A 13,371-nucleotide genomic window follows, 5' to 3' on the forward strand; every position below is an offset into this window, starting at 1 on the left:
TTTGGGCGGTCAAAAGTGATAGGGGTTGGATTTGAGCGAGGTTATAAAAAGCTGGCGGCCCAGTAATTAAGCTCATTTATATAATAATTGTCTTTGCGAGCGGAGCTTGCGTTCGAGTGTTTAATTTTACCGCTAAATTCCAAGAGAATTTATATAAAAGTGATAAAGTATAGTAACCCGTTTGTTTTATATGAATGTTTTTATGTTATAGATTGTTGATATGCCCATTATTGCATTCGTTAGCCGCTATTTAAGACTCAAGAATCTTATTTTCTTCGTCGATAAGGCCTTTATCACTGTATTTTTAAACGAAAGTGGGTTAGAAGCAATATGGGTACGTCTTCAATATATGACAATTTTGTTTTATATAATATTTGTAGTTTTGATAGGACATATCTGAGTCATCAGGTAAATTGACGTACCTTGTTTTGTTTACGTTTTCCGTCTGCAAAAGTTAAATTCGTTCATCGTAAACAAAACCTATATTGACACAGATATGTTCCATCATTCTATTCGTTTTAACTTTTGATTACAGCGTTCCCCTTTTTATAATCAAAACTTATTGAGTCCTGATTCAAATCTTCTAAAACAATTCTACTATAGGTTTTAGAATAAGATTTTCTTTTTACTTAATTCAATTATAATGACGCTAATTGATAGGTTATTTACGTTACGAGTAATTCAACCATATTTATTTTAAAATGGTCGCTTGCAAAAATTATATTTAGCTAGCTTTATCTAAGGTGTTTTTTTTTTAAAACATCATTGAAGATATTCAGATTTAGCTAGTACATAAGTTTTTAATTGCTTGATACATCATAATGAATATGTTTTTTGATAGCTCAGCGATAGCTATTTTTAAGCGTTGAATCATGTAGAATTAATTACATATTCTTTAACTTAATTGAATCTAATAAAACAAAGTTTTAATGTTTGAATAGCTTAACGATAGCTATTTTTAAGCGTTGAATCATGTAAGATTAATTACATATTCTTTAACTTAAAGAATTTTATTTTTAGATGATAAATCAAAGTTTAATGGTTAGGAGGTTCAACCATAGTTGCTTAAAATACAAAAAAAAACATTCGTGTGTACAGTCTTTTTCATAAAATCAACTTTACTATATTGCCTTTCAGAATCACTAGTCCTCTATTTTAAATTTACATTCGCTCATAATGTATGTGCCTGACAGCCTGGACGCGCATCAGAATATTAAGGAAAGATTCGAGGAATCAATGAGGGCGGCTGCGGCCACTCTTGCCAATTCCTCGTTTCTTGAAAACTCCTTAGACGACTCGAGTTCAGTGTACAGCGACCAGTCTGGGATGCCAAGCCTTGCTGATGTCGATGACTATGGGAGTACAAGTACTGTAGAGTCCGAAAGGGATCAAGGGGAGATGTTTGGCAACGAGCATCTCTCACTGATGCTTAGTAGAACGATACAAATCATCTGGTCTCTCCTCAATTCGGTGATGCAGAACTCCTGCGGTGACATTGGTGACGATGTTGCCGGAGGTGATTCTGGGTCTGCCGAGTTGGGGAGAGACCAGAAGACGAGTCTGGACACATTCAACATGGATGGCTTAATTAACATGTTGTTGGGTTTAGGCTTGTTTTCATGTGCTCTCATAGTGGTCTTCTTCGGTGCTGTAGGGCTTGAGACTCTAACACGTATTGACAACACCTCAGACAGGTCGCTGGCTCGCTGGATAAGAGATGTATGTACGCGCCTCCGAAACATAGGCGTCAGGACCATTGAGCTTCTTCACTGCAGTAACAGGACCAACAGGACTAGATCTGGGGCTATGTCGCCAACTGCGGAGCCGTCGGACACCATGTATGAAGCCGCGTCCTCTGAGATTGATGATATTCTGTCGGATACACAGGTGAGTTGTCTTCTGTTGTATATTCTTTTTTTTTTGTTTTGTATAATTTTTTTCTAGCCACCCGTTTTGTCTAATAAAGCATCATGTTGTTGCAGGGTTGTTCTGTCCTATTCTCACTTCCTCAACGTTGACTTTCGGCTCTTCCATATATATCGCTCACCGTTTGTCGTCGTTTTATGTCGCCAGAGAAATCCGCTCGGTTACCGCAATTAAGTTGAGATACCAGTTAACATTTACTAAAATCTTAAGTAGCAACCTAATATTATTTCCCTCTGGGAAGGTTAAGAGTTTGCTCGTGCCGTACGTTTCTCATTGGGGGTTTAAATGTTAGATCAAGACTTTAATGTTTTCCTTTTGTTTTAGGCTCCCTCTGCTAGTCCATCGACTCCAGCAGAAGTAAGGTCCAGAATTGGCCTGTTTGCCGTACACTGTTTGTCTGCCACTGAGGATCGGGTTACTGGAAGAAATGTGCCTGCGGGCTTGGAAACCTCGACGGGAAGTCCTGGCTTCCGTCCGTTGATCGTTGATCAAACAGAGCGTTTACATGTAAGTATCCATGCTTTAGTTTTCTATTAATTTTCAGAAAGAGGCTGTATATTTGTACACGTATCTAGAGGTATTTGCAACTAAAATTCTTTTATTGGTAGAATATTAATCTTAAAATGTATGGTTGCATAAGCATTTTTGAACCGATCTAAGATTTTAATTCTAGTATAAAGTGGGTTGAATTGCTACCTAATCATATAGCTTTACAGGATTTTAGGCATTCTCATTTCCTGATTTTCCTAGATTCTTTTGTTGGCATTGCGATTAAACTAATAAGATTTATTATATTTTAGGCGACCAACTCAGTCAATCTGGAGGAACACTATACAAACATGCTAAGGTTTAGTCCACCCAGTTCTGGAGGGTCTGCAGAAGGATCCAGCTATAGTTCATCCCTATGCTTGAGTCGAATTGATTCCCCATCTGCAGCGGACCTTTCAGCGGTAAGTTTGCTACATTCGTTTAATATTATTAGTCGCCAAAACTACGTGACTTGAGGTAAAGAATTTGGTGACTTTAGCTATGCGTATATACAATAAGTTATTTTAATCATGGTGCTATTCCCGTTCCATTGGTTAGCATCATGACTTTAGCGGAGTTAATAAAAATTTTCTAAAAGTATCAAGGCTGCTCAATTATCTATATGGGTAAACATTATTATATTTCTCCCTGATTATTTGTTAAGATTTTCTATTTTAACTAATATTTACTTCCCTATTTTAGGAAGCGGAAAATACCCTTCCTCTGGTGAACGTGTTCGAGATCGATATACCATCCAGCCAGTTCGGTTCCATGGGTAGTGAGATTCGGTTCCCATTGCCAGAGAGAATGGTTGGAGGTTTAGAGCGGTTGCGTCTTACAGTCGAGACTCCCACCCCATCTCTTCCACCAGAGACTGCCTCAGAGACTGCTAGCCTGACCTCAGTTGCGCGTTCGTCGGATAACAGCAGAGAGGAGTCCGATGCTGAAGGTGTCCCTCGGCGACGGGGTTCTGCCGGCCCTAAGCGTACGCGTTGAAGTGGCGAATGTTAGCTTGGTCATAGACATTGTAAATTTTATTAGACAAAGACTGCTCAGACACGTGTGACAAAATTCTTAATCTATGTAACTAGTCAAAATAGTGATTACTATTCAGTAAAATATTAGACGTTATGACTTTCATACTGTACAAGACCAAATAATTTACACCATTGTTATTTTGTTATATCATTACATGTTAGCTTGTAAGGAACTTAGTATGTAAGGAAATAATGGTATAAGGTTGTATTTTCTTTACCCCTAATTTAAAACTTCGTGTAATCTCAATTACTTTCGTCATAGTTGAACTAAATTTCTTTTCTCCATATTATATTAACAATTTTAGTTTTCAGCCTTATATCACAATTTATTCATTCTTGTTAGCTTTTAAGGGTTATGTATATAGATATTTAATCGAGCTTGCGCCTCAGTACCTTTTCTCTAAATTTCATTTATATCCATCCCTGTGCATTAATCGTGAATTTTAATTGTGCTGTGATATATATAGAGGACCTGTAAATAGCGTATATTTTTTGTAACCAATATCTAAGTAGACTGAAGGACTGACGTTAGACAAAGCTATTCAAATATGCTTATTCAAGTACTTATAAGAGAGATATGTAAAGACTGTTTGTAAATTTTAATATTTGAGCAATTAGAGTAGTTTCATTGATCGGATAATTTTATTAAGGAAGATTATTTAACTTATTAAGGTTTAGAATATATATCATTCCTCTTCAAAACTATAGAACTTTACATCCCTTTAATTCTTACTACAATAGCCGTAAAACTTAAGTTTCGGGGTAAAATCTTCTTAGGCCTGTCATTAAAGTTAAATCTAAATTTTTATTTCCACCAAATAGAATTTTCCTGATTCAAGTAGAGTCGTTGATAGGCTGTGTGCCTATATATATATATAAGTTTTTGCATTTATTGCTCAATTAATTTTAATGATCTCGGAATTTTTCTTATGTGCCAGTATACAGCTTAAGTCCAAAAAAAAAAATATTAACTAGATTTGTTAAAACTTGTCAGAAATCTTTCTTATTATCACAATTTTGTTTTCCAAAAATTTTGGTAAATGAAAGTTTATATTCTGTTTTCGAAATTGTCTTAACTTTATAATTTTCACCAAAGAGAAATATTTATCAAATTTTTATACCTTTTTCTAAAGATTGTCTACTTTTGTTAAAATAAATATAGAGATTTTTAAGTAACGTACATATTTTGTTAATTACTGGTTTAACATATGTTATGTAAAATTACGTAGCTACTCTATAAGCGTTACTTGTTTGTTTGTCACGTTAGTAGTGATAATAATTAAATTGTTACCTTTATGAAGCGTTTAACCTAGTTTTAAAATTCGCTTATTTTATAACGATTAAATGAGTAATAACATTACCTACTATGTTCTTTTAGTATCATAGTTACTATATATGTGGTTCATTTTCTTACCGTTTCTATCATTACCCTTTTAGATAACTCATATAATAATAACGTGGAGATTTTTATAAGAACGTGTAAGAATATAAGTACAATATTGTATAGGTAAGTACGAGAGTATTATATTTTCCGTTTGGCAAAGTCTTTTATATCATTGGGAATGTTCGTAAGTCTTTCCATCTGGATGCATTAGAAGTTAAGTCATAGGAATCATGTTAACTTGTATATTTATCTAACTATTCTGTTTGAGTTTCTAGGTCGATAACTAGCGGTAGTCACGGCGGGGTGACCTCTCCTGCCGTAGATTACCGTTAGGTTATGATGATGTGCATCTGGTCGTTGAGGGACAAGCGTTCTACCGCGTATACGCAAGCTCCTCTGAAATACTCTTAATATTCTTTTCAAGAGTCTGACTAGGAATGTAGTGATCCTGTCTAATATTATGACCATGATAATTGTTATTGACACGTATATAGCTATTTCTTCTATATGAGCGAAGATAGTTCTAATGGTCAATGGTTCTTTAGGTTTTGGTGGGCACAGTGCTTCTGACGCAAATGGTAAAGTTCGTGCCGTGGTCTGTCGGTCATATCCTAATGCGAACTGTGCGATCGTATCTCCCAATGTGAGATTATATGATCCTCCTGTTATAATAAAAGGAGTGGATGTAATAGTTATTGATGCATTCTCTAAACTGCGATTAGTATTTTCGCTCAAGCTAGTAAAGACAATTCCATCTTGCACATGAGCGTAGGGATAAGTCTGTTTTGCCAAAGGGCAGTGCTTGGTTATCAATGTTTCATTAACGCTAAGTAGTCCCTTAAGGCACTGGTCAGCTTCAACCGGTAGATAAGCGTTATAATAAGATTGTCTGTAAACTCTTTTGGTTTTATCCAAGTAATAAATGGAATCGATATAGCACTCATCAAAAGGAATTGGTGCGTATCTGTAGATTTTTATTGGCTCAGAACTTAATTCCATGGATAGGATAGTGGTGAATGATGTGGTACCACCACTTAAACGACTTTGGACTTCCAATCCAAGATTATGAGTATAGTCCAAGTTAAGTTCTTGCCTTACAAAAGTTTTAATAGAGTCTGTGATGTCTGTCTTTGCAAGATCTTGAATTAGAGTAAGTCTGAAGTTCAAGTCTGCTTTAAGATCTTCTAAGTTCGTGATGGCTAAGTTGCTCAAGCTATCAACATAAGAGTATTCTGCTGTTTGCACAAAGTTAGCTGCTTTGGCATGAAGGATTATACCACTTACAATTTGTGGTACTATCTCCGCAAGCAATAACTGTGTAAAGTCAAACTTATCATGATCTAGCTTATAAGAAAGTTTATTTACGTTATTAGTCACTTCAATGCGGTTAGAACTTATTAAAGGAGTTACTGTTTCAATAGCTTCCTTGATGTTGCGGATAAGTTTTATTACTTCATTAAGCAAGTCCTTAATCTTTTTGGTATATAACTTGCCTATAAGTTTAGTTTGTGCTGAAGTGAATGTGCGTCCATCGTAGCTAATGTCTAATTGAGTCTTCAGGCCATCATAGATTGCTATTTCAGGCGCTGTATTGTCTACAGATATATCAACTTGAATGGATCGAATTGCTACAGCCGTGTAGCCTATATATTCTCCACTTTGATAGTGAGTGGGTATCAAGTCTGTCATTGTGTCTGCTGTTGTACTATAGTAGTACGTACTTAGTATTATTAATATTATCTTAGAATACATTGTTAAACAGTTAAGTTTATTTAATAGATGCTTATATCCACAATCAAAAGTTACTTTTCTGACTGGTACACTTACACTAATAGTTAAGGTCTTCACTGCTTGGAGTTCTATGATAAACTAACTTATTTTTCCAAAATCTATTTATTATCCCACTTTCGCTACTGCTAGATCCTGAGTGGGCGTTTCCGGTTTCTAACTATAATTAAAGTTTTTGACATATTTTTTTTGTATGTAGATTGGTTATAAGCTTAATAACTAATCAAGTTCATCTCAATTCAAGGCATTTATATATAGGTTGTCTAATAATATTTTTATGCTTGTGTGATTTACATAGAAGTATTAGATATTTTAACTTTTAACTCAATTTTGTATATATTGGGTTACGCAGTGACATGCGTATATTTGTACAGTTTGTATTACTCGTTTGACTCTGTTTAGATTATACAGATTCAAAACTTATACATATACAATTTTCCTTTTATATATTTTTGTGTATAAATATTTTTGAAGGGATCGACTTATTTAGTCGACATGTATTGTATATGGTTGGTCTCCCCCTGTCAAGAGAGAAGACGTAAATTTTACCACTGGATATATAACCTTGAGTGGGAAAATTCTACATAAATTATGATATCTCTGTTATCAGATTAGAATAACATACTATTATATTGTTCCCGAGTTTACAGGGTAAACGGAAATGCAAGTGATTGTTATTGGATTTGATTTATATCTCTCGAAATTTGATATTATAATTTATGTTTAATGTTTTATAGATATGAATTCTGTACGTGTGCAGAATTATAGGCTTTGTATTAATTAAATTTGCATTTTGTTATAATGATAGTCATTATGTTGCTTATTTGTGCATAAAGGGATGACTGTGCACATATTTTTAGTCGCAGATTTTGCTTTGGCCAAACTTATAAGCAGAAGCGTCTCGTTTAGTTAATTATCTTTTAGTCCATGACTTTATTGTAAGACTTTATAATTACTCTTTTGTATTCTCTATGAAAGTGTCAAAATATTAGCCAATTGGTTTGAAACTCTTTGATTTTGAAAGGGTATTTAACTTGTCTGTATTTATATCAGATCTCCTTTCAACCATGTTTATTTTGAACACTTGCAATTTATTAATACTGTGAGGGGGTATGTGTGATATTAGGATTGGTCTCAAGTGGAAAGTATTTAGTTAATTCCATGAATTTTCTGTAAGTTTACCTTTATATTTTTTTTTTATGTGATTTTTAGTTGTAATCTTATCTTTAATTAGCAATTAAAACAGGTTTTGGCATCTTTTAAAATAGACATAGGGGGGTTTTATTATTTAAACTTTTAAATATCCCTGTTTCATCAAAAATTGCGTACAGCATATAATATTGCGTAAGGAAAGAAGAGCAATAGTGTTCCCTTCTTATAGTATGAGCTATAATTAGTTCATATGGTTTATAACTTAAATATTTTATGGCATCATTATTAGTTGTGTTGTTGTTGTAGCAGTTCAAATCTAATTTGGTTAGAACTGTAATATACCTGTTAATCATTTGTTGCCAAGATGCATTGGTATTTGGGTTATATTATAGTTCTGAAGTTTAAAGAGTTCTGAAGTTTAAAGTTTTAAAGAAGTCTGAGTACAATATGCAAGAAAGAAAACTTAATCTTGTTTGATTGAAATTTTCTTTGAGGGTAGGCAATGGTTTTTGCTTAATTACTAGATTTTTAAATAAAATCATTGATGGGTGAAATTGTGGCATATCACAATGTATACTGTTGTTGTGTTCTTAAATAAGAGCATTAAAGATATAGTTTTGTTTGTACAGATCCTAATCGATAGTTTTTGTCTGTATCACAATTATATACAAATTAGATGCACTTTTGCCACAGCATGGTTTTGGGTACATGTTTCAGGCATTATTAAAGGCTGATGGGTTAAGTATCCGAGATGTGTTTCTTAGACTTAATGTTAACTGCAAGGTTACTTGGGAATTATAATTCATAGGGTTTTCGAGATAATCAAAATTTAAATTCAAGCGATTCAATACTGTTTTCCCTTGCTTGCAAATGCAACGATAAGCTTGGTATCTTATCACCAGGAGTGATATAGTATTGTATGCTTATATAAAGATTAGATCAGGTGGTAAAAGTGGTCTGTGAGTTCTAATAATGCAGTTTATAATAAGACTATTACATAAAAGCTAGAGGTGGTACTAGCTTTATTTGACAGGGTTATTTTACATGTCAATGTGCTAGTTAATTCTACCAAAATTGGTCCAATTGCCAAACTTTCATAGTGTCCTCTAAGTTTCACCGTTGTGCTAGGATTGAGACAAAAGTTCATCCAACCCGAAAGTATAAGTGAGATTGAATGTGCTATTGGTTCATTTATGCCTATTGTTGTGAATATGCGCATAAAAAGTTTTCCTTTTTTTTTTTTTTTGTAAAATCTGTAAGTCCATATATCTTTTGAAAACTGCTATGCTTGTTTTCAATTTATACTGCGATAGACATGTAAACCTAGAACCAAGGAAAAGTTACAACTTTTCAAGGTAAGTGAAATTTTCTCAAACTAAATTTTCTATCTTTTATGTGCGTATTCTCCACAACTTTCTTCAGAATATTCAAAATATATGTTCAGTAATTCTGACTTCGTTTTTAGATAGTTCAATCAATTTAATGATACTCCTTAAGTATACTGGGCTCCTGGGGTGGAGTGTACTATCTAGGTCATGTCCTTAATATATATTTTTGTTTTACAATTTTGTCTTGTCTGTCTTAGGGTGAGTTTTAGTGTAAAGTTTGCTTCACAAGTAATGATAGTCTTTAGACAAAGTCCCAGTGGTATTTTGGCACTGTTGATTGTTCAGGACCTTTTCTTTTGTCTACACGTGAATGTATGAAGATTTTAGAATTATGCCATAAAATATTAGCTATATTACTATTCAAGTTTCTCTCTCTTTTTTTTTTTTTTTGAAATAGTAGTGTGTGAAATTTTCAATCTTGACCATACACCTTAACCTAATTTCTACATCATCATCTATGTGTTCAATGAATTTACTGTATTCAGGAGTAGATGAGACTGGAGTTTTTATTTAGCATTAAGATGATAATCAGACTAAGATCACTCATGATATGTGAGTGCCCTGTTTGATAGCTGTATGAATTAAAGTGTATCTATCAGCTTAATAAGTTAATCAATGTAATAATTGATTTTGTGTTTCAGATTGGTATAAGAGTATTATTGGGTTGGCTACTAGTAACTAGAGTGATCTAATTAATAGCTGGCGTGTTTCGTGCTATGGCAAGTTGATCCAATTCGTCATCAGATTCGTCTACTTCTGGTAGCATAGGTAGTCCATATATGAATGATCCTGAGAAGTCAAAATCAACGACTACCTCTCTGACAATAGATTGGTCGCTGGACTCTATGTAACCAGTGATAACTGTGTTGGTGATAGTGTGATCGGAGTTGTTGATTATTAAAGCTCTGCCACTGAGTTGTCCATCATCATTGATAATGAGTTGTGTTTGTCCAGGTAAGATTTTGATTCCTGCATTTTCGTTTGAAATATGATCGTCGCTGAGGATTACTTGTGTTCCAGGTGCTAGGTTGAAAAAGTGGTTGATATTCATTACTATCACTTGGGTTTCTTTAGCTTTGATCTTTTTAACTACTCCTGTACAGAGCTGGAGCTCAAGTTCAGAACAGAAGATACTGCTCAGCGGTCCTTCAGGGTGAAGAATAGAATACAAACACGGTGCTAACCGGTATTTGTCTGTGACAGGCGTCCATGTTAGCTGTAGGTTTCTAATACCATTTAGTCCAATTATCATAGGTGCGACATCCTCATGGTCTTCAGCTACAATTGAGAAGGGAATTGGGTAATGACGGCTTGAGAATGATGTGGGGCGAATCATGAGAGTTACTTCTCTGGGTTCGGGGATCTTGTGATCTGCACATGTAACTGGTAGATCATGACTTTCTTCCAGCTGATTTTCATCATCGTTCATTACTATGCCGAACAACTTGCTATAGTACCTGGCTGATATGATGTTTTTATCTGTTGCTGAGTCAAGTAAAGCTGTCATGCGTACATCATAGTCATATTTACAATCTATTTCTTCTGGCATACAACCAGAGCAATGAAGGTACAATTTTCTTTCTTCCTCCTTTGCTGGTGTAACGTTATCTCTTAATTGATTTTTAGGCTCATTGGGAATTATTTCCGCTGTGGCAGCTGTGATTCCACCGAAGTTACAATCTCTAGATGATTCCTCAGCCTTGGCTTTAGCCCAGTCTTCATATGTTTGCCTGAAGACACCACTAGGTTTCACCTTACCACTATGGTATAATTCCATCATGGCTGGCCTTCCAGGACATAAGTGTCGAGAATGGTATAACTCTTTACCATATGTCTTATAACAGTTTGTACAGAAAGCTGATGTCAATACAGTTGGGTATAATCGCCCTGTATCATCACATAATAATCTACATCCATCAGATATGTTGTGAGAATATTGTCCACATGCTACACAGTAGCGTCCAGGTGATAACCTATAAGAAGCCTGATAATCCCGTTTGGTATTCCTCTGAAAATGCCTGTCCCTGTTATCCCTGTGATGAGGTTTGGGATTGGGTGACTTTGTAGCCATTTCTTTAACGGTGGATTTTCTTCTATGATAATTTGAGATGGCCTCTATTTTGGCAATTTGTCTGTCTCTGTAGTTAGCTCTTCTCTCTTTAGATTTCGAAGTGTTGGTGGTGTGGATTCTCTTGTGTTCTATACTCGTTGTACAGTTTGTGCAGAGATGCCTTCCAACTTCAAGTGAACCACTCGTGTTAGGTCTACCAAGTTGTATTGTGTTCAGTTTCTGCGAGAGTAGAAGTTCTTCTGCTGGTTCTGCTACTTTTGTCCGCCTGTGGGAAACAGTTTTCCATGAGTCTGATAAGTTAGCTTGTGTTGATAGTGAGGCCAGAGATATCGCATTCACTTCAGGGCTCATATTCCTCTTGCCAATTTGTTCTGATTCTTCTAAATTAGATATTTGTATTTCCTCATAAGCATCGGAGTCTCTAATGTCTGTATTAGCTGAAGGGGTGTTTATACCAGGTGTTGTCGAGCGTCCCCGACAAGGAGTGGTTTCCTTACCAGCTTCATCATCCTGCTGGCCTTGCTTGCGGGCAGATGACATGATAATAGTTGTAAAGTCTTAGAACTAATTGTAAGTCCTTTTAGATGCCAGTGGAATGTTATATTATTTTTATGATAAAAATAGCGGAAGTTCGAGAGGAGTACAAATAATGAGTATAATTTAAAACAGTCAAGAATCTGTTTAAGTTAACAATTCTTTGCTTTAAATTGTGTTTAGTTATAGATGGGTATGATATATGCTTCACCTATAGTTGTTTCTACGTCGTATATACGTGCGTGTGAGCTTTTGATTGATATTCTAAAGATGTGCGCTAATGCACCCTTATCCTTAATTAGGCTCAACTGTAGAAACACTCCTACTTAACTTTTATATAGTTTTATTTATGGAGTCAATTTGAGCTAGTTAGCTATTCAAATTGGTTATTAAGTTAAGTAATGTTTGCAGCGGAGTTAATTTGGGTATGCTTATATACTATCGCAAATTAACTTTTAGTTTGCTCAGGAGTCGACTTTCCTAGCAAATTATGGTTGTCGAGAAAAAGAAACAGCAATTTATAATCCTTGTTGAACTCTTACTTCACTCTAAGGATATGTGTTTATAGCCTACGATCTACTTATTCCTGTAAGGCTATTATGAATATAACTTACTAAGGTTCACTCCCAAAGGATCGTCTATATTCTAATAATATTGCAACAATTTTGCCTGAATGTCAAAGATCTCGCCACCTCTTACTTATAGTTGTATTAGGGGTTTCCTTCCAATCCTATAACGTAATTTGCGCAAAATTGGGGCTTCACTTATGACTTCAATTCTTATAACTGTAGTAAGATATACAATTTAGATATACCTATATTTATATATGTAAAGATTGTTTTCAAAATTATCTGACCGGATGTAATCTAATTATAATTAGTAGTAATACAGTATTCAAGTGCAAGTTTACTCTGAGGAAGTGTGAGATCCTACACTAGGTGGCCAACCTATAATGTGGAGGTTGTCAATCAAACTTCAAAGGAGCTTATCAACTTTGAATTAAACAATACTTATACCTTATGAAAACTAATCTGACTGATTTTAGTGCACCTTTTTTTTCTAACTTATCTAAAAGTAATCTGTTAGGTTATAAAAACTCTGGGCTATATGTAGACACACTTTTATGTTACTTGGTTATAGTCTATGTGCTAGTAAGCCTAAGTAAACATACGTTTCTCGATATGTAAAAAAAAATGTATGATTCCGGATATTTAAAGACAGTAGGGTACTTTTCCGTAGTACTTCTGCTACTTCTTTTAGAGACGTCCTACTCTCCCAAGGTAGGCTGCTGCAACCTCCTGCTGCGTTTGGTGTATAGAACTTTGTCTCTTAAAGTGTGCTATTCAGTACATATAGGGCCTATATTGTTGACTATACTTTTATATCACTAATGGTCACTATCACTAGTAATTAACTTGTCTTCACTTTCACTGCTGAATCCTTTTGGTACATGAAATAGAAATGTTAGCATTAGCAAAGCAAGTAAAAATTTAGTTTTCATGTCCTACTTATTGTTGAGTGAACCGTTTATTGTATTTATGTACGTGTTTGTAAGGAATCATA

General features: G+C 34.7%; 1 protein-coding gene across 1 annotated transcript; it reads left to right on the forward strand.

Annotated features, from left to right (window-relative positions):
- The first annotated feature begins 1,050 nt into the window (after positions 1-1,050).
- LOC145320277 (uncharacterized) lies at positions 1,051-2,498 on the forward strand. The gene is made up of 2 exons (XM_080162699.1): positions 1,051-1,887; positions 2,251-2,498. The coding sequence occupies exons 1-2, from the start codon at positions 1,177-1,179 to the stop codon at positions 2,461-2,463; spliced, it is 924 nt and encodes a 307-aa protein (XP_080018825.1). The 5' UTR covers positions 1,051-1,176; the 3' UTR covers positions 2,464-2,498.
- The last annotated feature ends 10,873 nt before the right edge of the window (positions 2,499-13,371 follow it).

The sequence above is a fragment of the Acartia tonsa genome, chromosome 5, assembly GCF_053477335.1.
Source record: "Acartia tonsa isolate MP-2025a chromosome 5, ASM5347733v1, whole genome shotgun sequence".
Taxonomy (NCBI): Eukaryota; Metazoa; Arthropoda; class Copepoda; order Calanoida; family Acartiidae; genus Acartia; species Acartia tonsa.

Coding starts and splice junctions, on each gene's coding strand:
- LOC145320277 (XM_080162699.1), top strand. CDS start 1,177: ATGTATGTGCCTGACAGCCTGGACGCGCATCAGAATATTAAGGAAAGA. Junction 1,888..2,250: donor ATATTCTGTCGGATACACAG/GTGAGTTGTCTT, acceptor CTTTTGTTTTAG/GCTCCCTCTGCTAGTCCATC.